The following is a 23,547-nucleotide window of genomic DNA, read 5'->3' as shown; positions in this document are numbered from 1 at the left end:
CACACACAGGCACGGTCATGAACAGTACTAAGGTACTTATCATCTAAAAGGAATGGTGGACTTTTTAATTATTAATCAAGAATTTGTAATCAAATCCCAGGAACAGCTTGCTCCCACGTTCCTTCCACACAGAGCAGGGGAGAGTTATGTAACAGGACGGATGGCAGAGAAAAGGAGTGTCCTGCCATCCCCCCCCCCACACACACACACACACACACACACACACACACACACACACACACACACACACACACACACACACACACACACACACACACACACACACACACACACACACACACACACACACACACACACCCGCCCGCCCACCCACCCACCCACCTCGGGGGTACACTCCAGGGTCCATGAAGGTGGCCATGCTGAAGTTGGCCAGGACGAAGAGGAAGACGACGCCATTGTAGAGAGGAAGAGCGGGCGAAACAGCCTTGGTCAACCAGGGGCACCTGCAGAGAGAGTATTCTATCATTAGTACCAGGCCAAATGTGAGGAAAGACTGCAGTCCGTCACACACCAGTGCACATTATTCCCAGGCATCAGTCCGTAATCGACCTTGCGATCATGGCTGCGTGTGTGTGTGTGTGTGTGGTTTTGTCTCGTGTCTCTGTTGGAAAGACGTCAACATGGGAACTCATGACCAGAGGTGAGCCATTATACACTGCCTTACAGTCTCGTTCCTGTACTCGGAGAGCAAGAGAGACAGACGGAGAGACAGAGAAAGAGACAGTCATGTGATGAGGAGCCTGCCAGGCTTGCCATTAAAAACCCTCAACAAATCTGAGGCAGGACAGCCACACGCAGGTCACTGGGGGAGCAGTGACTCAGCTGCAGCGACACTCAGCTGGGTAACAATGGGGCCAGGTTATTTCCTGGAACCTGCTGCTTCCCAGGAAATCACCTCTGTGTTTCAAGTGGCTTCAAGCGTTCTCCCTCCACCGTTCAACCTCTGACAAAGCTGTCATCGCTTGATGAACGTTAACGCAGCCATCCGGCCGTTATTAGTTTTATTACAGGGAAAACGCAGCGTTTCCAAGTGTGAGATCGTCCTTGTAAGACAGCCTTGATGCGATCTCTCTATTGCCCCCGAGGGAGCCACTATCTCTCCAGCATGTGTTCGCAAGCGTCCCCAGCACCAAGCTCTGTTACACACAGGTCTGAATAAGAGAGAGGAGGGTGATGGACGGCGATGGGGGAAAACATTAAAAGGGGAGTTTATGAATTAATAAAGAGTCCCTAGGTGCTGGAAAAGGCTTTAAAGAACTAATTTATTATTACACCGGCACACATCACATACACACATGAATATTAGATAGGGTTGGTGTGGCCCTTGATGACGTCTATTTCCTGGTACCGTCCCCCAGATGATCTTGGACCTATACCTCATCCATCTCCCCGCCGCCACCACCCTCTCTTTTGCTTTGTTAAATTATTCAGAGGGACTGAACAGTGCACGGTGGGCAGGCGAGCCAACACCCAGCCGTCGTTAGCGTCCAGGGGAGGGAAGGTGGTCAGTAATGCAGACTATTGGCCCGCCAAACCTGGTTAAATGATTTGAATGACTGCCCGCCCTTGACCCAATGGCATTTTAACGTTCAATTAAGAGAAACCCTTTAACTCATGCAACACACGATCATTCAAAACGTTGTCACCTTACTTTGGGTCTGACCTTAATGGGATTATTCAGCCTCAAGTGAACTATGGTGTGCCTGTTAATGCCGAAGGGTGACTAGGTGGCAGCATCTTATTTGCTCAGTTTGTCCCAAAAGCACCTCAGATTAAAACAGTTAGGTGCAACGATTCGATAAAATAATGTTTTGCTGGATATATTGGAGGAATAGCGATTGGTTTTCAGTTCATCCTTCTTCCATATTACAGCGCTTCAAGGTGAACTACAGACAACGTCTGAATAGCGACGCCCCTGGGATTTGGCACCCATTGATTAGTTTAGCAGACCCATGGCCCATCCATCCACAGAAGGTGACACTCCGAGGTGACAGCAGAAAACATTGAAAAGACACTGAAAAGAAAAACAACGTGACAGAAATAATTGAGGCCAGTGTCGAACAGGTCGAAGGTGAAGAGGGTGGAGGACGGGGTGATGCTAACTCTGGGTAGCTGTGGTCTAAGATTGAATACAATAATCCTAAAGATACAGAGAAGACATGGTTACCATAATAATAATAATCATCATGCAGACATTTGTAAGAGCCCATCAGCCAGATTCTCAAAAAGTTTAAATTGAGCCACTTGTCAAAGATCGCTCTGTTTTGCAACCGCAGCAAGGAATAATCACAGCCTGGCAGTAAGATGGTTTAGCTGCCTTTACTTCTGACCAAGAGGGGTTCGATCCCCCAAAGTCTGAATCCTAACCTGTAGGGCACAACGCCTAAACCCCTACGATCTCCGTAATCACTCTTTAGATAATCTCAATTCACTGCAAGTCGCTTTGGATAAAGACGTCTCCTTAATGCCAAACAGTAAAAGGGCCTTCAGTGGGGAATGCTGGGAGTGTCCGGGAGCAGCCATCTAGGAGATGCATAGAGCAGACAGTGTGGGAGGAGAGAGTGACTAAAGAGCCTGCCTGGTCAAAGCCACAGACTCCGGTTGAAGGCATAGGGGTATCAAATACCCCCCCCGGAGGCCCCCCCCCCCCATCCAGAGACGCTTTCAGCACTCTGGGTTACCGAAACACCGTCCAGCCCCAAGTCAGGATGTCTGGACACAGTCGATTGAAGCGGAAAGGGGTTCTCTTACTTAAAATGTTCCCTGCCAAAATAGGTGCAGTAATGTAATGAGTTTGGCTTCCTCTTCAGCAGAAGTTTTAAGAGAGGGAGCGGCTCTGGATCTTCTAGAAGAGGCTGAGGATCGCCTGGGAAGCGAACAAAGAGGTCCTCGGTCCTTTCAGCCAATCAGCAATCAAGACGCACGCACGCACGCACGCACGCGCACACGCACACGCACACACACACACACACACACACACACACCAAACAAACAAACACGCACCCACTGTAAACCCTCTCACACCCACCCACTCACACTCAGTTTCAAATATCACACAGAGATGTGTGACTGTGTGAACGGTGAAGATAGAGGAAAATGCTAGTATACAGGTCTGTTGGTTAAATTACCTTTGCTAAGGAGAGATCATAGTCAGAGATTAAAGGAACAGGAAAACACAAATCTTGCCGGGCCAACGGTGCCACTCACTGACTTGTGACTAACCTTGTGCAACACAATCAACACTGAGCTAAGAGATGGATGTACCGGGTCTCTCATTATCCACATTCACCCTGTCTTTTAACAGGATTTACCCGTTCACATGGTTTGACTTCGGGCGTCTGACGTCAGTGGAAACACTTGTAATTCAATTTGCTCTAGTGGACTAATTTAAGTGCAAGTTAGTTTATCTTTAAACACCCAACTTGCTCATATTTACAGCCAATCTGCATCAAATCCAGACCCGGTTTAAAGACATGGAATGGATTAAAGCGAGTCTTTCTATGGAGCCCTGGAGGGGACAATATAGTCGTATGATAAAGTCTTTCCCTGCAAGCTACTGCGGGGGAAGATAAGGTAGCAGACTAATACTGCAAGAAAAGTCGCACAGCGTGCCGTGCTGTACCCTTCTTATCTGCTGAAAGCACACATGTACTCACACACAGATGGGTCTAATCCAAAACAAGTGCACGGAGCGACACAATATTAGTTCTGAAGATCTGATATCCTTCTCCTTCACACATACCGCATTATTTTATTTTCCAGTACTAGGATTACAGACCCGATGCATGGCTGCCACAAAGGCAGCGATGATAAATCCGGTCTCAAGAGATTCGGCACTAGACCAGCCAACTCTGCTCAAGGGATTCTTTGTGTTGATTAAAACGATGCTGGACATTTTGAAAAGAAGAGACTAGGTTACGAAATGAAGATGATCTGTAATCTGGAAGGAAAGGGGGTTGGGTGTGGGGGGTCCTTTGTTTTTCAGGATGCAATTAGAAGCTTTCAACTTAGAGGAAAATCACAAAATCAGACCTATTGTGTGAAGTGGGCCAAACCCTTTGGGAGGAGGTGGGCGGTGAATCGCTGGCAGCTGCAGGTGTATGGGGGCTATGGTGGAAAAAAAAAGCCTTCTGCATCCGTGCACACGTGTGCAATGTACGCAGGCACGCTTGCACAGGTGCTCCAACAATCACTACTCAAATCATGCCAGTGCATCTCACTCCCCTGCCCTTGGAGTGGGGTGGAAATGGCTGCCTCAAGTCTTTGAAGTCCCTCTTATCTGAGAACTTATTGGAGATGGGAGAGGAGGGGAGGAGGCGTGAGAGAGGAGGACACTCTCTGAGTCGCCATCAAAGAGACGTTGCAGTCAATATGGAGTGCTTTTGGCGGGACTTTCATCAATCTGCAACCAGAAGCCCAGGTAGGGGGCACTGCCTCAGCCAGAGCCAATCCAGAACACATGGAGGCTATTCATCATGTAGTGGCGCAAGCTGGTGACGAAGGGACGCAGCTTGTCGAAGAAAGATGAGAGGTCACCGAGTTCAATTTCGGCAACTAGCCTTTCCCTATCAAGCTGTTCATGGGAAGGCAGGATTTACAATGTTCTAATGTATATAAAGAAAGACAGATATATCATTTGGTTAACATTTTAGCACTCTGACTGACTACGTTTCTTCATGGGTGTCCCCAAAATAATCCTCAATATAATACAGTAAAATAGTCCCCAAAATAATAAACCCCCTAATCATAGCTGTGTCAACCATGTTATCTCAGAGTGTCTATATACATGAAGCAAAAAAAGAGATTTACTTTTAGGGTCCGTCTTTGCAGTTTCCATAAAAGACTGAATATACAAGTCTCCATTCTAATATATACCAATTCATTTTAAATCAATTGGATACAGTGCAATCCTTCAAAGTCTAGCAGAGTCCATCACTTCAGATCCTCAATGAGCAGGCAGTATTTTAAGAAAATGCTGGAGCAATTCCACTCTAAGCTGACAGTCCCTGGATTTGTGTGAAGTCTGGCAAAAGAAGGAGGGAGTCAGCCCCAAGCATCCGGTACATAGACTGTCTGACAGAGATAGAGAAGTTCTTTACACTCGTGTTCTTGTAGAAGGACTTTCTGATGATTAAGAGCAGTCTACCGTCACTGGTGCTTTATGGGCCTGCCAGAGGTGTGGTTGCTTGCATCTGAGTTGTAGTGCTACCCGAATTATAGAGGCTATATCTACGATGCTAAATTTATGCAACAGGGATATTTCACAGTAGCTGTCGGCAACTTTGGCAAAGGCTATCTTTCATAGATATACATCTTTGTCAGTCGGTGCCAACTTTATGGGTCCCGTTTGAGATGCTTGGCGGCAAGTCCTGCCACAGTATTTGGAAAGCTATCAGTGGCTGGAATGAGTTTCATTCATGAGGGTCATCCCCCCAGCGAGACACTGATGGCAGGTGTGCCCCCATGCAGGTCATCCAATGAATTCCATTGATCCCACGCAACTCTAGTAACTGAAACTGTGATTGCATTGCATGGCTAAAAATAATCCTGTTAAGCAGGTACAAAGCATCCCACTGTGTGAAAGAAGGCCTATAGGAGATGTTAATCATGTACTTGTGTTAGCGAGTGGAGGCAGAACGCGATGGTCTCCATGCCGATGGAAGGTAGGAGGACAGAAAAAAAAAACTGCGGTCACGGGGCCTGCTTTGATTCTGGATCGACTTCTTGTCGTCGGAAAGGTGGGGGGGGGGGGATTTGCATGATTACATAACCCTATGATCTAAAATGTATTTAATCGATCCCCACACTCCCGTAGGCCATTATCATCTCTCCTTCATATTCATATATTCAACCCCCCCCCCCCCCCCCCCCCCACCTCCCGATGTATTCATTACTGCCATTTCACTACTGTTTCATCTACAGGAAAGCTGAGCTCGGGGGAAACAACATGGTTAAAATCTCGGCATCAGAGAAGGGGGATTTAGCCATATAGTCATCTTCACGAGCCTACCAGAATAAAAGATGAATATCAAATATTACAAAGAGGAACTAACCACAAAGTTCATCACATACACACATAAAAACGCAAAGCACCCCTAACCAAAAAAAAAGAAAAGTGTGTTTGCGTGTGTGTGTGTGTGTGTGTGTGTGTGTGTGTGTGTGTGTGTGTGTGTGTGTGTGTGTGTGTGTGTGTGTGTGTGTGTGTGTGTGTGTGTGTGTGTGTGTGTGTGTGTGTGTGTGTGTGTGCCTTTTCAAAATCCCTCCAACAAATTTTAACACCCACACCGAATCGCGATCCTTTTCCAAATGTTAAGAGGACCCACAATGCGTGGCTGCCAGTGCATTTCTGCACCGAGTGTTGGCTTATCCCCGCCTTGCATTCCTAGACCTTAGCCCTGTCTGTATCTCCGTCCACAGAGCCTACCAAAGCCAGGGGGACAGAAACAGGACGGGAGTAAGGGAGGGAAGGGAAATTTGAGGATCTAGATGGAGAGAGAGGAAAGAAAGGGGAGGGATAGAGAGACACAGCTGCTTTCATCGACTCAATGATAGTGGACACGCACTCTTGTTAGTGTCATTCTCTCACTCACATCACGCACTAAACCCCCCCCTCCAACACACAAATTGGCAGATGATGGTGTATTGGGCTTCTGCCAATCGGTCTGTTTCCAGTGATTTTGACTGTTTAACAGACTGCTTAAAATAAATCACAGGATTACACGTTTTTTTTTTACTAAAATATGGGACCAACTGTAATAAAAAAATAACACCGAAGCCAATTACTCATTAGTCTCCATTTGAACCCTCTATTGTAGTACCTCCAGTCTATCAACCATAAACATTGAATTAGACATCAGGTTCAGCTCCGCCACCAGACATTAAGCTTTCATTTCGCTATGGTGAGGGGTCGGAAAAAGCAATCTCAACCATCAAAACTGACAAATCTTTCTCCTCCAGTCACTGCAAAGTGCTGACAGAGCACGGTCAAGACTTAAAAATATGGCGACCTGATCCGTGGTCTACTTCCTGTTTGCAGTCCGAAGGCCATCAGCCTAATGAAGGGTTCATCAATCAGGGTAATGGAGACGTGCACTGTGCCCGTGCACGCCCGTCAGAGACCTCAAACAAACTGGGTGCGGCTGGCAGATCTCTATTGCTAGTAAAAGTGTGAGTGAGTGTGTATGGTTTGATTAACATTGCTGTGTACATCATTTCATATAAACGACTAAATCAAACTACACACAGTCACACAAAAAGCTATGCGATCAAACATAACGGTAAAAATTCAGAAGGACTACTGGAGGGCGCTTTTCACGGATTTGATAGAACATACATAACAAATGTAAGCGAGTGCCCAACCTATCTGGGGGACCTGGGAGATTCCACCTTTTTTACCACAGATATTCAGAGCCCAAGGCTTTCACATGATGTCATTCTACATTCAATTTCAAGACAAGACATTGGGCTGCAAGTCTGCAACACCAACCCTATTCGGGTAATGACTACATTGTCAATATCTTTCTTACTTCCACTTGTGACAACATTTGGCCCTCCTTTATTGGTTGGAGCCTGCAGAGATGATTGATAAATGGAAGCAGAGATTGTTTTTGGCGCGTCACTGATGGTGTTGTCGGGTTCTCAATGGAAGATAAAAAGGGCAAGGGAAGAGGAAGCTGTGGGGAAAGCGTTTCAGCAGTCTCCTGGCGTTTGGATAGTGTGTGTGTGTGTGTGTGTGTGTGTGTGTGTGTGTGTGTGTGTGTGTGTGTGTGTGTGTGTGTGTGTGTGTGTCCATTACCTTTGTGGTACAATAGTAATTTGTTGTTTACTGTGAGGCAGTGTTTCTGGCTTATAGGACCACGATCTTGGCCTCTATTTCCTCAATGGTTACATGGTGGATTCCAGAATTCTGCCTCGTTGTTCCTGTCTGTGGGGAACATTTGTGTTCAAGAGGCTAAAGGCCAGTCTTTGTAAAGAGGACATTATGTCCTGCAGTCCCCACTAACCACCTCCACACACACACACACACACACACACACACACACACACACACACACACACACACACACACACACACACACACACACACACACACACACACACACACACACACACACACACCCCCCCCCCCCCCCCCCCCCCCAACCTGCCTTCCTTCCTTCCTTGCCTTGTTCACAAACTCCTCATCATCTTCCTAACACTTTTACCAGCCAGAGTCCAAGAGTTGAAGTATTTGTTGTCACTGTAACCACTAAAACCTGCTTGTAGAAGATTAGATATGCAAAGAATCTCGCTTAGCATATCAAAAACAAGGATTGCCAGCAGTTCAATATAATGCATTGCATTATCGGGAGGGGCATTGTAAACTGCATGGGTTTTGCATTCTAAACTAATTACGATGAGAAAAAGGTCAACATATTTCTCGCCAATCTTTTCAGCCGTTCAACCCACCTCGTTTCCCTACATACACTCCTCCCCTCCCCCTCTTTTCTCTCCCTCACTCTCACTTTTCCACCAATCAGCTTCTCTATCCATCTCCCTTGTCTCTCTCCACTTCCCCTTTCTCTCTCTCTCCCAGAGGGTATCATCAGTGCTCTTTCACAGGGGTGGAAATCTTAATTGACAATTTAGCCACGCAGGGAGTTTCTCCAGCTGACCCCAGATCAGATGGTGTGCGTGCAAACGTGCGTATTTGACAATAACTCAGCGTTTCACCGTTTACAGTCGGCACAGTTAAAAAAAAAATCATCCATTGAGGCTTTTTCAATTGTGGGCAGAGTTGTCACGTTATGTGAGTGGCAGGGCGTTGTGGTCCTAAAGGCCGGCCCGTTTAAAGCAGAGGAGTGAAGTGGGGAAGGGGAGGGGGATGTTGGAGGGTACAGCAACACAACAAAGGGCTCCATAGATTCAGCCATCCTGGAAGCCAGTCAGAACAATGACTCCTTTTAGAGGGAGTAGAACGTCAGCCCGCGGTGCTCCTGCCACTGTTCTCTGGGGAACCAGGCCAGCACCAGAAGGACGGACAGAAGGGCGCTGGGGCACATAAGTGGGTCGACCCAATGCCGAGTGGCCCTGTATTTAGGCTGCATGGCCTGTCTGTCGGTCTGTCTTACAGAGTCACAGAACATAGCCACGGGCTCACTGGTCATTTTCAGTTCAGGAACATCAATAAATACTGATTAGCCAATACTTCATTATTTAAGTCAATCCTTAGTCGTTGTTGGTTTACGTCAATATAATTTCATTATTATCGTTTTAGGTGTTATTCGTCTTTTCGGACAAACTAAAACCGACAGTAATCTCGACACACTTGTGTCTTGCCTCTTGCCTCTTCCTGAATAAATAATGGTTTGAATACTTGATGGTTTTTGAGGGTCAGCTGACCCTCGGACCAGGGACTCTGGGACCAGGGACCCTGGGACCAGGTACTCTGTGACCTGGAGCTTTGGCAATGCTGTCGTAAACAAAATGGGCATTTGACATACATTCCCAGGGACTTAACGTAAAGGCTTTCAACCCCACCCTGAACAGCCTGCGGTCACGTGCAGTCAGTGGACCATGGATGTTCTCCACGAGAGCATTTATAACCTGCTGGGTCTACCAGCTGAAACATAAGAGGGGTGGATGGCATGGAGTGGAGCCCGAGCTAAAAAGGGTGTGTGTGTGTGTGTGTGTGTGTGTGTGTGTGTGTGTGTGTGTGTGTGTGTGTGTGTTTGTGAGAGAATCCAACTTCACCATTCAGGATTGGTTTCCATGAGCCAAAACCTTTGTCTGAAACGTTATTTAATGCTTTTACTATGGCTTAAAAAATATTAATTTGTAGCAATTTAATTAGGATAACAATGGCTCAACCTATTTATATTGACATAAACGGGACATAATACAATTGATTTAACCGTTATTAATCCTTGATGGCCACTAGGGGTAAAACCAGTGCACTGATGTTGGTATGCTCATTAGCAAAAAGCTAACCCAGTTACCCTTTGATAGTATCACTGTGAAAGCCTGCTGACACCATGTGGGACCATGTTCCAAGAGCAGCTCATTATGCTGCAGACCTTGGTGAGGCTAATTGTGATGATAATATTAGGCGGCAGTGTTGTACTAGAGCTGCTTGTGGTGGTAGTATTAGAGGACTTGGTAGTATTAGAGGTGGTGGTAGTATTAGAGGTGGTGGTAGTAGTGTTGGTGGTACTGTTGGTGTTAGTACTGGTGAAGATGGTGGTGGTAAATGTTGTGGAGTTGTTGGTGTTGAGAATGGTACTTGAGGAGGTGTAGGTTGTGGACTAAACTAGAAGCCATTGATCGAAGGTCCAACTGACTTATTTAAAGGCGCCCTCGCAAACAGATCGTAAAAAAATCTCATATACCCCTCTCCCTCTTTTTGTTTTTTCTCCCTCTCCACCAATCACGGACCTCCATCTTCTACAATGTCTATACTCATAACATATCAGGGTTGTTGACACTGGATGATAACACGCTGGTCCAATAGAAATGCCACCTTCTACCGAACATTAATAAATCCAGCTCCAAATGGCTTCTTACACTAGTACTGTTTGGGGTGCGGTGGTTGTGAGTGGGATAATTCTGGAGCTAGTGGTGGTGCTGGGTGCGGTTAGTGGTGATGCAGCTGGGGGTGGTGGTGTTGGTGGTGCAGCAGCAGGCTGTCTGGGCGCGCCCAGCAGAAGGCCCTGTTTGGACCAGAGTGCCCCGGGGCTCAGAGAGCCATATGCAGGATAAACGCTGATGTCAGTTCAGTGCTAATTCAATAAGAGGCTGTCCGATGCTCTTCTCTGCCCCTGAAGCAGGCTTTCTCCACCACGGCTCATAACAGCGTCTGTGCTACCGAGGGGGGGGCTTCCATTTCATTACTTGACTCTGATGTGATTTCTGGGCAAGATGATGACAGGCAGTTTGCCAGAATGTTCCTGAGTATCTTTATTTAGATAAATGCTTTTAGCGGATCAACACTTCTAACCAATTTACCCAGAGAATTGTTGAAGAGATGGTTGAAGCAAAATAAATGTACTTCTCTGACCCTAACCCTCCTTCTCGGTCATGCTAATTTATCTAATGGCCAATATTGACTGGTACCCGTCTATATTGGGAGAATATGCTATATGCCCTACTTTAACACACTAGATATAAGAAAACAAGCAAGTTAACATTGACTGTTTTTTTTTGGTAATTGCAATTAACATATTAATGATAATGTGCACGTTAACTTAATGATTAGAGAGTGCTTGGTAATAGCTAATTAGAGAATTGCCTCGATCAAGGTCGTTAGCAGGCTGATTTATTGCGTGCCATTCATAAGAGTCGCTGACTATGATCTTCTAATGCTCACAATGTTGTCCCTTTATCTTCTTCCATACAGACCGTCCCATCAGAACCAATTGCATTGTGGGTGAAAATCCCTACGCACCGAAACTGAAATAGAGCGACGCCTCCCCCCCGTAATCCCAGATGAACAGGTGCTTCTATTTAAAGGATCAAATCCCTTACAATCCACTCCCGTTAGAGCAAACCCTCTCTTTCCCTCATCTATCTGCATGTCTCTCTCCCGCGCTCACCCAGTCCCTGTCAATCTCTCTCTCTCTCTCTCTCTCTCTCCCGCGCTCACCCAGTCCCTGTCAATCTCTCTCTCTCTCTCTCTCTCTCTCTCTCTCTCTCTCTCTCTCTCTCTCTCTCTCTCTCTCTCTCTCTCTCTCTCTCTCTCTCTCTCTCTCTCTCTCTCTCTCTCTCTCTCTCTCTCTCTCTCTCTCTCTCTCTCTCTCTCTCTCTCTCTCTCTCTCATTATAATAGCATGTGGGACGCTCTTAGCCAGAGAAAGAAACAATGGTCTTGGTTTGGAGGATTAGCAGCAGTGGGGAAAACCCTGCGGAGGAAAATCACTCAGGAAACGGCAGCTTTTCTGCCACCCTTCCCCTCCGAGATGAGGGCCGGGGTCTTTAAGGGGGAGTGTAACGTCCAAGTACAATACAGTGATTAGGCTCGGTACAGGTCTGCGTGAACAATCCCCAACAGCCTTTTAGGCAAGCCGGCCAGCCAGACGTGAATTTCCGTAAACCCACAGGACGGTTATTTTGAATTCATTCTTCAGAATCAGCACTATTCTCTAAAAGCAAGATGAGAGACTATTAGATAACTCGGAAGAACAAAAACATGTCAAATGAACAGTGCCATGGTTTTATCCTGCAGTAACATCCTCTGGGAAAGAGCATTTCATTTTATAGTCCTCTGCCGTACTGACACAAAACGTTGTCGGCTGATGAAGCCTTTGCAAGCTGATCGTATTCCTGGCATTTGTTAGAATTCAATTGGACTGGGGATCATTTAACAAGCAGTGACAGTAAAAGGTTATTAACTTGTGATTACAGGCAATCCCTGGGTCGAGCAGGGTTTTTTATTAAATTCGGTTGTATTATATCCAGACGGATACGCAAATATTCAGCAGAGCACCGGTGTCTGACTAGTCAAAGCAGCCTTTGAGCAACAGATATGACTATCTTAATTTGTTATGAGAAGTATTTCAAAACATGACCCGTCATCCATTGCAGATTTGTAATCAAGCCATGATACCCATGTAATGAAATTATAATTTTCAATTTTCCACACTGCATAACACACGAGAGGAAGTTGCAAACGATTGGGTGAGCCTATGCTTATCACCACTGCTACCTGATAAAGAAAAACATATTGAATTAACCCATTGCTTTTATCAGCTGCATTCATAAAAAAGTGACAGTGAACACAGATTACATTTCAATGAGGAGCTGAGAGGCTTCCTGCTCTAGGATTGCCTCAGGGGTAAGTTGCATGTATAAGGGGCATCGTATACCTTCTGGCACTATCGCCACGACTACACTGTCCTGCTGGAGGACTGAAAGAACGTTTCCCTACCCCCCCCCCCCCCCCCCCCCCCACCCCCAAGGGCGACGTGAATGGATGGAGAGCTGTCTGGGTGGTTGACACCAAGCAAAAGATGAGTGACAGGACTAAATGGGGTGGGTCCATTGGGTGCACCAACCTCTTGCGAGCCAGGTTGTCATGGCGAAGTGAGGGTGTGGGTGTGGGGGGATAAGAAGCAAGAGGACTCTTAACAGTTACAACTCCAACTGTAAGCCACCGTTCAGTTTACTTTATTATTATCTTTGGGCAGCTTGTTGGCTCAACTCACTTGTGCGCTAACCAAATAGGCTATGTACTAGTAGTAACGCAGGTTTGATCCTAATTATCTTCACTGTCGCGTCCATCAAGGCACAAAGTCCATTAAAGTATATTTTAAAAAAAACACTGTGGATAGCTATGGTCAGGAAAGAAAAGATTATTGGGGTGGCGACGGGACATTTGTGAAGCTATAATGAGTAGAGTAGAGCCGTTATTTGGACCTTACAAAAGTACAAAGCACATGCCCTCCTCTCTCCTTCTTTAAAATACCAGGGAGCTAGACAACATGGATTGTCTGGTAGTGGACTAAATGTGATGTGTTCTTATAAGTTACAAAAGCTTAAAAGCACCCTCAGGCCGGTCGGTAGATCGACGGAATTCACTAAAGTAGAATCAAAAGCTCTCCAGATAGTGGCAAGCATACTCTCGCTCTTTTGTTAGGGTACAATGACACAGACATGGGTGGAATCAGCTCAGCAAAAAGAGTCATTTCAAAATATTTCCTGAGTTTTCATGAAAAGATGTTGAACTTCTTTGTTTGGCCTGGCATACAAGTAAAGGACCAATACAAATTGGAGGTTGCCGTTTGTCTCATTTTATGTTTCTTTGTTGAAGCAAAGCCACAAAACAAAATACAGAGCAGCACTCAAATGCAAAAATAAGGTTGCACGGACAGCTACAGCTTGGATACTAGCAGGTTCTACCAAATACATAAATGATGGAGAGACAGAGATGACAGAGAAGATTTTCATACAGTCAGAACGTTTTGCTCCAGCACACAGTCCTTTTACATTTTAAATACATTGTATACACATTATATTCTTTATGGGATATGATACTTTTCTTGAACCCATAATTAATATAGACGAAAAGATAGCGAGAACGGATGGGGAAAAAGGGATATACGTGCTAGGAGGTTCTGAGATTAATAAGTCATTCAGGCCAGAAAGAAACAACATAAACAATTGAACCACGGGCAGAATACGCTATCATTTGTCGATTTCTGATAGAACTGATGAAAATCATTCCTTGGCACAACAGCACATCTGTAACCCTTCAACGGCAGCAGTGTGTGAAGCAATTTTGAATTTGCCCCCAAGTAAAAGATGTAAATGAATTCACCTTGCTCTAGCTGTGACAGACCATGACCACTGCACCAAATCCTCGATCAGGGAATTCACTGTCTGGGGAGGGTCAAGAGGGCTTTTTGTATGTAGCATGAACAGTATGCATGTATTATGTACTGTATGTCATGTGTTTATACAGCATTTAGCATGTAAGTAGCATGAACAGTATGTAGCATGTGGTCAGCATGCATGTCAAATATGTAATGTGTATATACAGTAGGTAGCATGTAAGTAATATGTGCAGTATATTAATACAGTATGTAGTCTGTGTGTAGCAGATTACAGAATTCAGATGCGAAATACTGCGACATTTCTGTATACTACCGTCATGCATGCTATATGCTGTACGTGGTACACACTATACATACGGCACACTGTACATGCATGCACAGTATGTTGCATGTACAGTATGTAGAGTGCATTGTATGTATTGTAGGTAGCATGTCTGTATTGTAATGTGTATTACTAGGGGGAGGGGAGTTATAATGGCTGCCTTTGAAGTGAACGACTAAGGAACATCTAGATAGGTTTCAGTCACGCTGACCAGACTGTGAATAATGTGAAAGAATTACTCACAGACTCCCCTGCTCTTAATTAAACAACAATACATTCTGCTGTTTACTATGCCGAGGGCTGTGATGATCAACCGCGAGAGGGATGGAAGTAGCTGGGGAGAAAGAGATTACAGGGCTGCAGGGAGACGCAAGAGAAAGACTAGAGAGAGAGAGAGAGAAAGACTAGAGAGAGGAAGAGAGAGAGAGACTAGAGAGAGAGAGAAAGACTAGAGAGAGGAAGAGAGAGAGAGACTAGAGAGAAAGAGAGACTAGAGAGAGAGAAAGACTAGAGAGACGGACTAGAGGTAGAGAGAAAGAGACTAGAGAGAGAGTATGACTAGAGAGAGAGAGAAAGACTAGAGAGAGGAAGAGAGAGAGAGACTAGAGAGAAAGAGAGACTAGAGAGAGAGAAAGACTAGAGAGACGGACTAGAGGTAGAGAGAAAGAGACTAGAGAGAGAGTATGACTAGAGAGAGAGAGAGAGAGAATAGAGCGAGGAAGAGAGAGAGAGACTAGAGAGAAAGAGAGACTAGAGAGAGAGAAAGACTAGAGAGACGGACTAGAGGTAGAGAGAAAGAGACTAGAGAGAGAGTATGACTAGAGAGAGAGAGAGAGAGAGAAAGACTAGATAGAGAGACGGAGAGAAAGAAAGACAAGTGTTATTTGAGTGGTTTCTCTGCGTCTTGTGGCCAGCCATGCTTATCGCTAAGCCATTAATCACACCACCAGAGATATTGCCGAGAAGCACGGATTGCGTAAAAACAAGGTACCTTCTAATGCTATGTGTAAACCGAATAAAAAGTGAGTTGGTTTTATTCAGTTCATCACTCAAGGGTGTCTATAGCAAATGTATGCAAGTGAAATGATGGCTAAATTCAAGAGGCCTTAAGCTGTACTCAGAGGGGTAGTATTATTCTGATATGACCAATGAATATGCAACCTCTTACCCTTGCACAACGGACTAGACTCTATCTCTATATATCTTAAGGAAAAGATTGAGGGACTGCAAAGAAAAAGAAAACGGGAGAGAGAAGCTGCTCTCACTGCAAGGCCTTCGGCGCTCTCTCTCTCTCTCTCTCTCTCTCTCTCTCTCTCTCTCTCTCTCTCTCTCTCTCTCTCTCTCTCTCTCTCTCTCTCTCTCTCTCTCTCTCTCTCTCTCTCTCTCTCTCTCTCTCTCTCTCTCTCTCTCTCTCTCTCTCTCTCTCTCTCTCTCTCTCTCTCTCTCTCTCTCTCTCTCTCTCTCTCTCTCTCTCTCTCTCTCTCATGAATAGATGGTCTATTGAAGCCTGGACTAAGGCGTTGCTTCGGCCCACAGTGGAAAATATAACTAGCATCAGGTAGGACACTGAGAGGATCCTTGGAGCTCTGTAGTCAATGGAACATCCAACTGCATGTCATTAAATACATGTATATATATCTATATTATAATACAAGTTGTATCAAACATGTGTACAACTATGTTGTATAAATCCCCTCAGGGATCAAGAACAAGGCCATGTCAATCACAACCACAGTGGAAAGAAAGAACACCAGGAACACATGACCACCATGAATACAGGCCATCACCTTACTGCAGCAAGACAAATTGTATTTTCACACCAAGTGTGTTATTATAAAAGAAATATCAAATATTGGTTATTTAATTATAACCAAGGGCTGGAGGAGGAGGAGGAGGAGGAGGAGGAGGAGGAGGAGGAGGAGGAGGAGGAGGAGGAGGAGGATCGATGCTGCACGATTCTCAGTGGGTTTTGGTTCTCTCTCCATGGTAACATCCAGCACGACTCCCATCCATGACCCGCTGTTCCCTCACTCTGGTAATCTGCCTCCTCCAGCCCCGCTTCAGCCATCCAAAGGGTATGACCTGACCACCCTCTCCTTTCCACCCTGCCATTCTCCTTTTCAGCATACAGAGAAGAGAAGAAACCTAGATGCATTCTAATTGCCACTTAGTGTAATCAGCCGATCTCTCGATAGTTACTACAAATCAGGACCAACTCTGCCTCAACTGATCATTTATTTGAGGGCATGGGGACACTGCTACCTGACTGTGTTGTTATCTTAAGTGATGACTGAGAGGCTATTTAAGGGCATGATGTGGCTTCCATTGTAGAGGTCAGAGGAGCACTGCGAGCCAGCAGGGTGACAGGTGAAGTCTGCCTTGCTTGTTAATCTCGCCGGCGTCAGCGATCCCTTTCTGGACGGATTAACCTCTAGGCTGGGTTAGGACATTGATTCACCCGGCACTTTCAGTGACTTCATACCTCTGATTTCCTGCACAGCCCACACACACGTGTTCATGAGCACGTCCAACATCATACAATCACAAAACCACCGTCCCACCACCAAGCTTAAGAGTAAGCAGCATGCCTTGGCATGGGTGGAACACTGCAGTAAATTTTGGGATCCGTTTGAGACCTTGTTTGTTTCCCGTCTGTTCACGCTCATGAGCTGTCAAGAGACGGGATGAAAAAGGGTCTATGGGGATGGGGCACTGTTGTTGAGTTGGCTATGTTTGGAGAGGGGGGACACACAGCTGAATGGACCAAGGTCACTGGCCTAGGACTGACTCAGCTCTGTGGTCGCCTCTCGTAGCTTACCCCCACCACCACCCACTACTCTAATATATCACCAAAATCAGGCGTAATTTTTGTCCCAGTTCAACCGTATTTCAATCTGTCCCAGCGTGAACGCTTACACACTCTACAAACCCTGCATTAAGTGACTATGTGGGAATAAGCCGTGCAGTCACCCAACATGTGCTTGTATGACCCCCAACCCTTTTTGATGTACTGTGAATGTCAACCTGGTACCACTATCTTTTTCACCTCTGTAATTATCTGCCTTTATTTATTTACCTTGATAGAATCGTTAAAATCGTTTTTTTTTGGTCCCAAATGTTTACTGCGAAGATAGAGACATGGATGACTAATACCAAGTACAAAAGTACTAAAGTGAGTTTGAGTCAGAGGCTATCTGGGGTCGCTGAATGGTTGTTCTACCACTCAACGCGAGTCCCAGCTCTGGGACTGGACGATAGCGGTTTTATTATTCATAAACTGCGATTGAGGGACACAATGTTACCGGGCACTGACTGCTTGTTGACATTAAACCGTCGTCTCCAGTTTCCCCCATCTGTCCCTGTTTTTCCCATACACTGAATGAATACATGAGAGCCACCCCTGACAAATTCGGGTTTGTTTACCTTTTACGACCGCCTACAGACATGTGGGAGTACATATCCACATATATATCCATGCAGATAATCTGACACCAATCGTCTGAGCCCCTTTAATTCATCAACATTTTTTTCTTGCAATGCTTTTCCGTGATGGATATGAGAGCTTTTAAACAATTATACATCAAAAGCAGAATGTAGGTTCACGTGTAGATCATTCTGCATTGTCAAAGTCCAAATAAGCTACCTTTGTAGCTTACCTTTGTAGCTTATTTTGGTCATTGACGAATAGTAACAGTGATAAGTGAAAGATGTGGATAGTAAACATAATATTTGCAATTAATTGGAATGATCTAATAAAATGTGCCATTGTCCCAATGCATGAAATACATTTATGGACTGGAAGGCTATGGTTATTCCTCTTCCCTTGAACTGTAATGCGCCATGCTATGAACAACAGTAGTACCCTGGAGTCTTCATTACATCCTAGCTTAATTATCTCCTATCGCAGAGCACCAGCTAGCTAGCGGCTAGTGCAACACACCATCTCTCCTCCACAGCCTGTGTGGATGGTTGCACAAAGCTAACGAAGAACTGTGTAGGATGTCTGACTCAAAAGTGGGCCGTTTCATAGCTTATGTTTGTGCTGGGGCTACAGAGCTCAGCTTTTCAAAGGAGACACCGGTGCCAAGTTCCTACGCTGCTACCAAGAGGAGGCACGAAGTTCAAGGAATGTAATAGACTGGTATTGGAAATCAATAAAAGTTCCCCAATAGATTGATACATTTTAACTACATTTTACATAAATACTTGAGAAATATATGAATTTCAGAAAATACAACTGAGCCTTTCAGTGGAAAAGAACTGGCTTCCCAGTGGGAAAACAACAAATAGACGGTAGGCTGGCTCCTCAATGTACATTTGAAGCCAAAACTTGTAGTCTGAAACTGTCGCATCAATTGATTGTGCCCATCTGTGTACGAATAACCCACCTTAGGCTGCCAAATCAGAGGGCTGTGCGCGCGCACGTGCGCGCGCACGTGCGCGCGCGTGCGTGCGTGCGTGAGTGCGTGTGTGTGTGCGTGCTAGCACAGCACAGGTGTCCTGTGTTGATGCCAACCCACCACCTACCCCTAGTTCCATCTGTTCAATTCAAACCCAGAGGAGATCTGCCCAGGAAACAGTCAGACATTAGCAGCCGAGTGAGGACCGACAGGTGCTCAGCTCAATCACTTCAGCCTTTGGGATCAGTAAATTAAATAACAACCTGCGGATTGAACTACTACCAGCCACTCAAACTACTACAAACATATGAAACTAGTTCATATTAGTTTCATATCAAACTAGCCAGTCAGTCAAACTAGGTATGAAACTATAACTACCAAATTAAACTATAACCTGCATATCAAACCTCAACCAGCCAGTCAAAATACAAGACACATATGAAACTACAACCACTATACAAAACTTAAACTACTCAAACTAAATCAAGCAGAAGAACTATAACCAGCCTATCAAGCTAATAGTACTACCAGTTAGTCAACTACGTCTTTGGTGTGAGTGAATGTAATGTAAAAATTGAAATAGATAGTCAATGAATGCACAGTTACAAAAACACAGTGAGGCGGCTTGCCCTCTCCAACCACTTGAGTTGGTACAACAGAGGGTTGATAAAATAGAGGTTTGGAGATAACCCTGGCAGCCGGCCAGCGTTAGTTAGCATCAGAACCACTGGTCAGCTCTCCCAGACTCAAGGCTGGAGCCTCTGACTGGCACATAGCTCAGACAGAGCTCAGGTTCCCCTACCAAGGCCAGCCACAGAAGTAGCTGGGGTGGGTATATTAAAGACCTACATAAAGCTTCCATTACATGAAGAACAACTGTGTACAAGGGCGGGTCGGGATTTCCTTTAATAATACATTTCAAAAGCCTAATTATATGATTACTTTAGTTGGCATACGTTAAAGAATTGACTTGAGAAAGGTTGAAGTAAATTGCTTCAGTCGCATCTGCAGAAAATCTGACAGCTTAATGGTCTTCCAAACATTGACGATGACGGTGTTAATATTACAATTACATTACAGCTGAAGATGCTTGTAACATTATACCTTCATAAAATGTTTTTTTTTCAAACATCAAGTCTATCAAATGGAAAAGTGAATCAGTCAAGGGTTGATACTAGACCAACTGAAACCGTTGATGTTCGGCTGGCTGGCTGGCTGGCTGGCTACTGACTGACTGACTGACTGACTGACTGACTGACTGGCTGGCTCTCACTCAGCTCTCCTAGCCTCGTCCATAAGGCAGCAGTGTGCTCTAGTTACGGGGGGTATGGGTAAAAATAGGCCTTGCTCAGTCACCACTCAGACTGGCAATGTGGAGAACAGTTTGGGAAAGGGCCACAGAAGAGGGCCTGAATAGCACCCCTTGTCCCAGGCTCCCAAGGCCCCCTTATGCGGAGAGCTCTACCACAGATAGCTAACCGAACATAGATGGCTAACACAGAGATCTAACCTAGCACAGAGCAGACCTAACATGGGTCGCTAATACAGAGTGCTAACACAGAGAGCTAACCTAGCGCAGAGCAAACCTAACATGGGTCGCTAGTACAGAGAGCTAACACAGAGAGCTAACCTAGTGAGAGCAAACCTAACATTGGTCGCTAGTACAGAGAGCTAACCTAGCGCAGAGCAAACCTAACATGGGTCATTAATACAGAGAGCTAACATAGAGAGCTAACCTAGCACAGAGCTAACCTAACATGAGTCGCTAATACAGAGAGCCAACACAGAGAGCTAACCTAGCACAGGGCTAACCTAGTGCAGAGCACTAACACAGAGGGCTACGGTTACAGAGACCGCTAACCAGACACAGATAGCTATTATAGCAGGGAGAGCTAAGGGACCTGAAGTGGTCAAGTAAAATTTCAGTATATTGAAAAGAAGACAAAGAAGAATGCTTTCGAGGAGTTGATACATCCTCTCTATCCGAAATCAATGAGGCTCATGGTTCAGACAGAACTGGGGGAGGCAGTCACATCAATGCCCTCATTCATCCTGACTGCGCTCCATGCCACAAGGCTTCTGCCCTTCACCGCGGCCTGAAAAAACACACACACACTGGCAGCAGGACCAGCAGCAGCCACCCTCCCAGACCCAGGGCTACAGGTCTCTGAACACTGGGTACACGCCAGTACAACCAGGCGAGCGCCCGCTAATAGATACCCCACCGAACCCACTGGGTTTCCATCCTGGAGGCTACCAATTAAAGTACAGGGGTTAGCAGCTGATGTCGATGATGAAGAGAACTGAAGAGGCTGTGAATGGTGTATTACCCACAAGCAACACAGCACTCGCTGTGTTCAGAGCAATTGGAAGTGGGAACAGCTATTTTTCCATTTGAAATGGCCATGCATTAATTGACAGTTTTACAAATGACGAGCATACACGTTTATCAAAAAGCAGATCATAAAAATCCATGTGAGGTAGCAAGCCAGGGTTAGGCGCCTTGCTCAAAAATGGATCCTAGAGACTGCAGAGTCTGTAGGCCTGGGGTTTGAACCCAGAGCATTTCAGATGGGAGTCAAACACCCATTAACACTACTAGACAGGCCCTTTGACCAAAACATGGTACATTTCAGATGTTCATATGAAATGAAACAGGTTTCAGGTACTGCGCCATAGGAGGAGTAAGTGGAACCAAGAGGCTGTATGCTTTAGGGGTTTGTTCTACCTAGCAACCTGCGTTCCTCACCCAGGAGAAATGGCTCACTGGCCGGCTACATACCAAAGTAAGTCCTGTCAGCTGTAGCTCTTCGTTTGGTGACAGTCACGGCAGACTTATGAGGAAAAAAAAAAAAAGCTGCATGCCTACCTATATTTAAAAACGTATTGGAACCTGGAGGTGGTGGTGGGTGTCTATGCTAGCTAGCCAGCTGCCTCCATACTTCAGTAGCCCCACATCGGCAGTTCTCTTATGGGCAGCTGTGCTTACATTCCCTCAAACCCCCTGCAGACTGGCTGACGTTCTCTCACCCTCCCATCCAGACACAACAATACGCCGCCCCGCCACCGGAACGCTTCACCTTCGCTTGGAATAGACCCACTCCGGTGGGATGCAGCTTTCTCTGGGCCCAGGAAGAAGCATGGAAACTCAGGAGACATCCTATTTGAATTGTTGAAAACTTTCAGCAAGACACCGACAAGTACTGATAACTATTTTGGTGTAAAAACAACAGGAGCTCTGCCACCAGTTGTGTTAACAGAACAACAACATGGAATGGAGGAGTTATTATTGTCATTATAGCAACAAGGAGGCAGAAGATTTCTGGTAAGCTCTGCACACATGTCAAATCCCTGGCCAAAGAATTTCCTTGCATTGTGCTTTTACTATGCAACGAGAATAAAGTTGAATAAAATCTTTATCTAAGGGTGGGAAATGGGGAAGGGAACACATTTCTTGTGATCCCTACCTGACTGGAGACCCAAAGAGCGCTCATTAATTCTAACCCTACAGTCAGCACCCCCATGGAAGGGCATCGTTCCACCCTGTCCTTGATCATGGTCTTGCTTAGCATGTTGTTTTTGCACCATCTATGTACAGGGCATCAACCTGCATGCCGTAAGAATGAAAAAATCACAAATGTTAAAGGATGGAACCAGACTGTGAGGGATGCAGCGGCGGGTAAACAGTGCAACTTAAGTGCATACTGGGAGCACTCGTGTCCTGATGCCCGACCAGAGAAATAACACTTTGCATAAATTCAATGGTGCTCAGGAGCACTCATTTAAGAGACGGACTGGCGCTCGAGAATCCCAGAGAGGCTCAGCTGGAGAATACATTTCTGATCAACTAGACTCCACCAGAGACATTGATCAAGCCTTCTCCAATCATTTGAATAATTTTCAGGTTTCCAGATTACAGAGTTAACTATGCATAGCTCGCTGTTGAAGTTGTACCTGATAGGGAACAACATAATCAACTAAAATAAGTGCAAAGCAAGTTTATCTAGATAGGTGGTTTACTATTCAAATGGATGAAGATGAGATTTGAGGACAATTATTTTATTCAAGATATTGAAAAGTGTGTTTCAAGTGAATTGTGCAACCGCCAAAAATCACACTTAGATTTACAGAATGTCACCTCAGTGAATAAGACCACTTGCTGGTCAAGAAGGAGTCCGTCTTCAGAGATGGGAAGACTGTGGTGTTGGAGAGACTACTATTTAAAGCCATTTTGAGGGATGAGCTGGATTTGGCAGAGCGTCTCACCTACCAAAAGCAGGTTAGCAGGGGCTTTAACAATTATTCACTCAGCCTAGCGCGCACTGCACACACACACACACACACACACACACACACACACACACACACACACACACACACACACACACACACACACACACACACACACACACACACACACACACACACACACACACACGTTAAGGCGGGCGGTATTAACCTACCAACATGATCTGTTGTGGCTGTCGATAAGCGATAAG

The 23,547-nt window shown here is 45.5% G+C and overlaps 1 protein-coding gene across 1 annotated transcript in view; it reads right to left on the bottom strand.

The window, feature by feature from the left end:
• The window catches only part of zdhhc8b (zinc finger DHHC-type palmitoyltransferase 8b), a 45,862-nt gene that overhangs the window by 13,005 nt on the left and 9,310 nt on the right, over positions 1-23,547 (bottom strand). Inside the window, exon 2 of the mRNA XM_056592048.1 lies at positions 343-464. Coding sequence (XP_056448023.1) covers positions 343-464 — 122 coding nt within the window. The remainder of the gene's footprint in view (positions 1-342; positions 465-23,547) is intronic.

Source organism: Gadus chalcogrammus, chromosome 6 (genome assembly GCF_026213295.1).
Source record: "Gadus chalcogrammus isolate NIFS_2021 chromosome 6, NIFS_Gcha_1.0, whole genome shotgun sequence".
Taxonomy (NCBI): Eukaryota; Metazoa; Chordata; class Actinopteri; order Gadiformes; family Gadidae; genus Gadus; species Gadus chalcogrammus.
The sequence above is the reverse complement of the archived record's forward strand: the minus strand, read 5'-3'. Positions and strand labels throughout refer to the sequence as shown.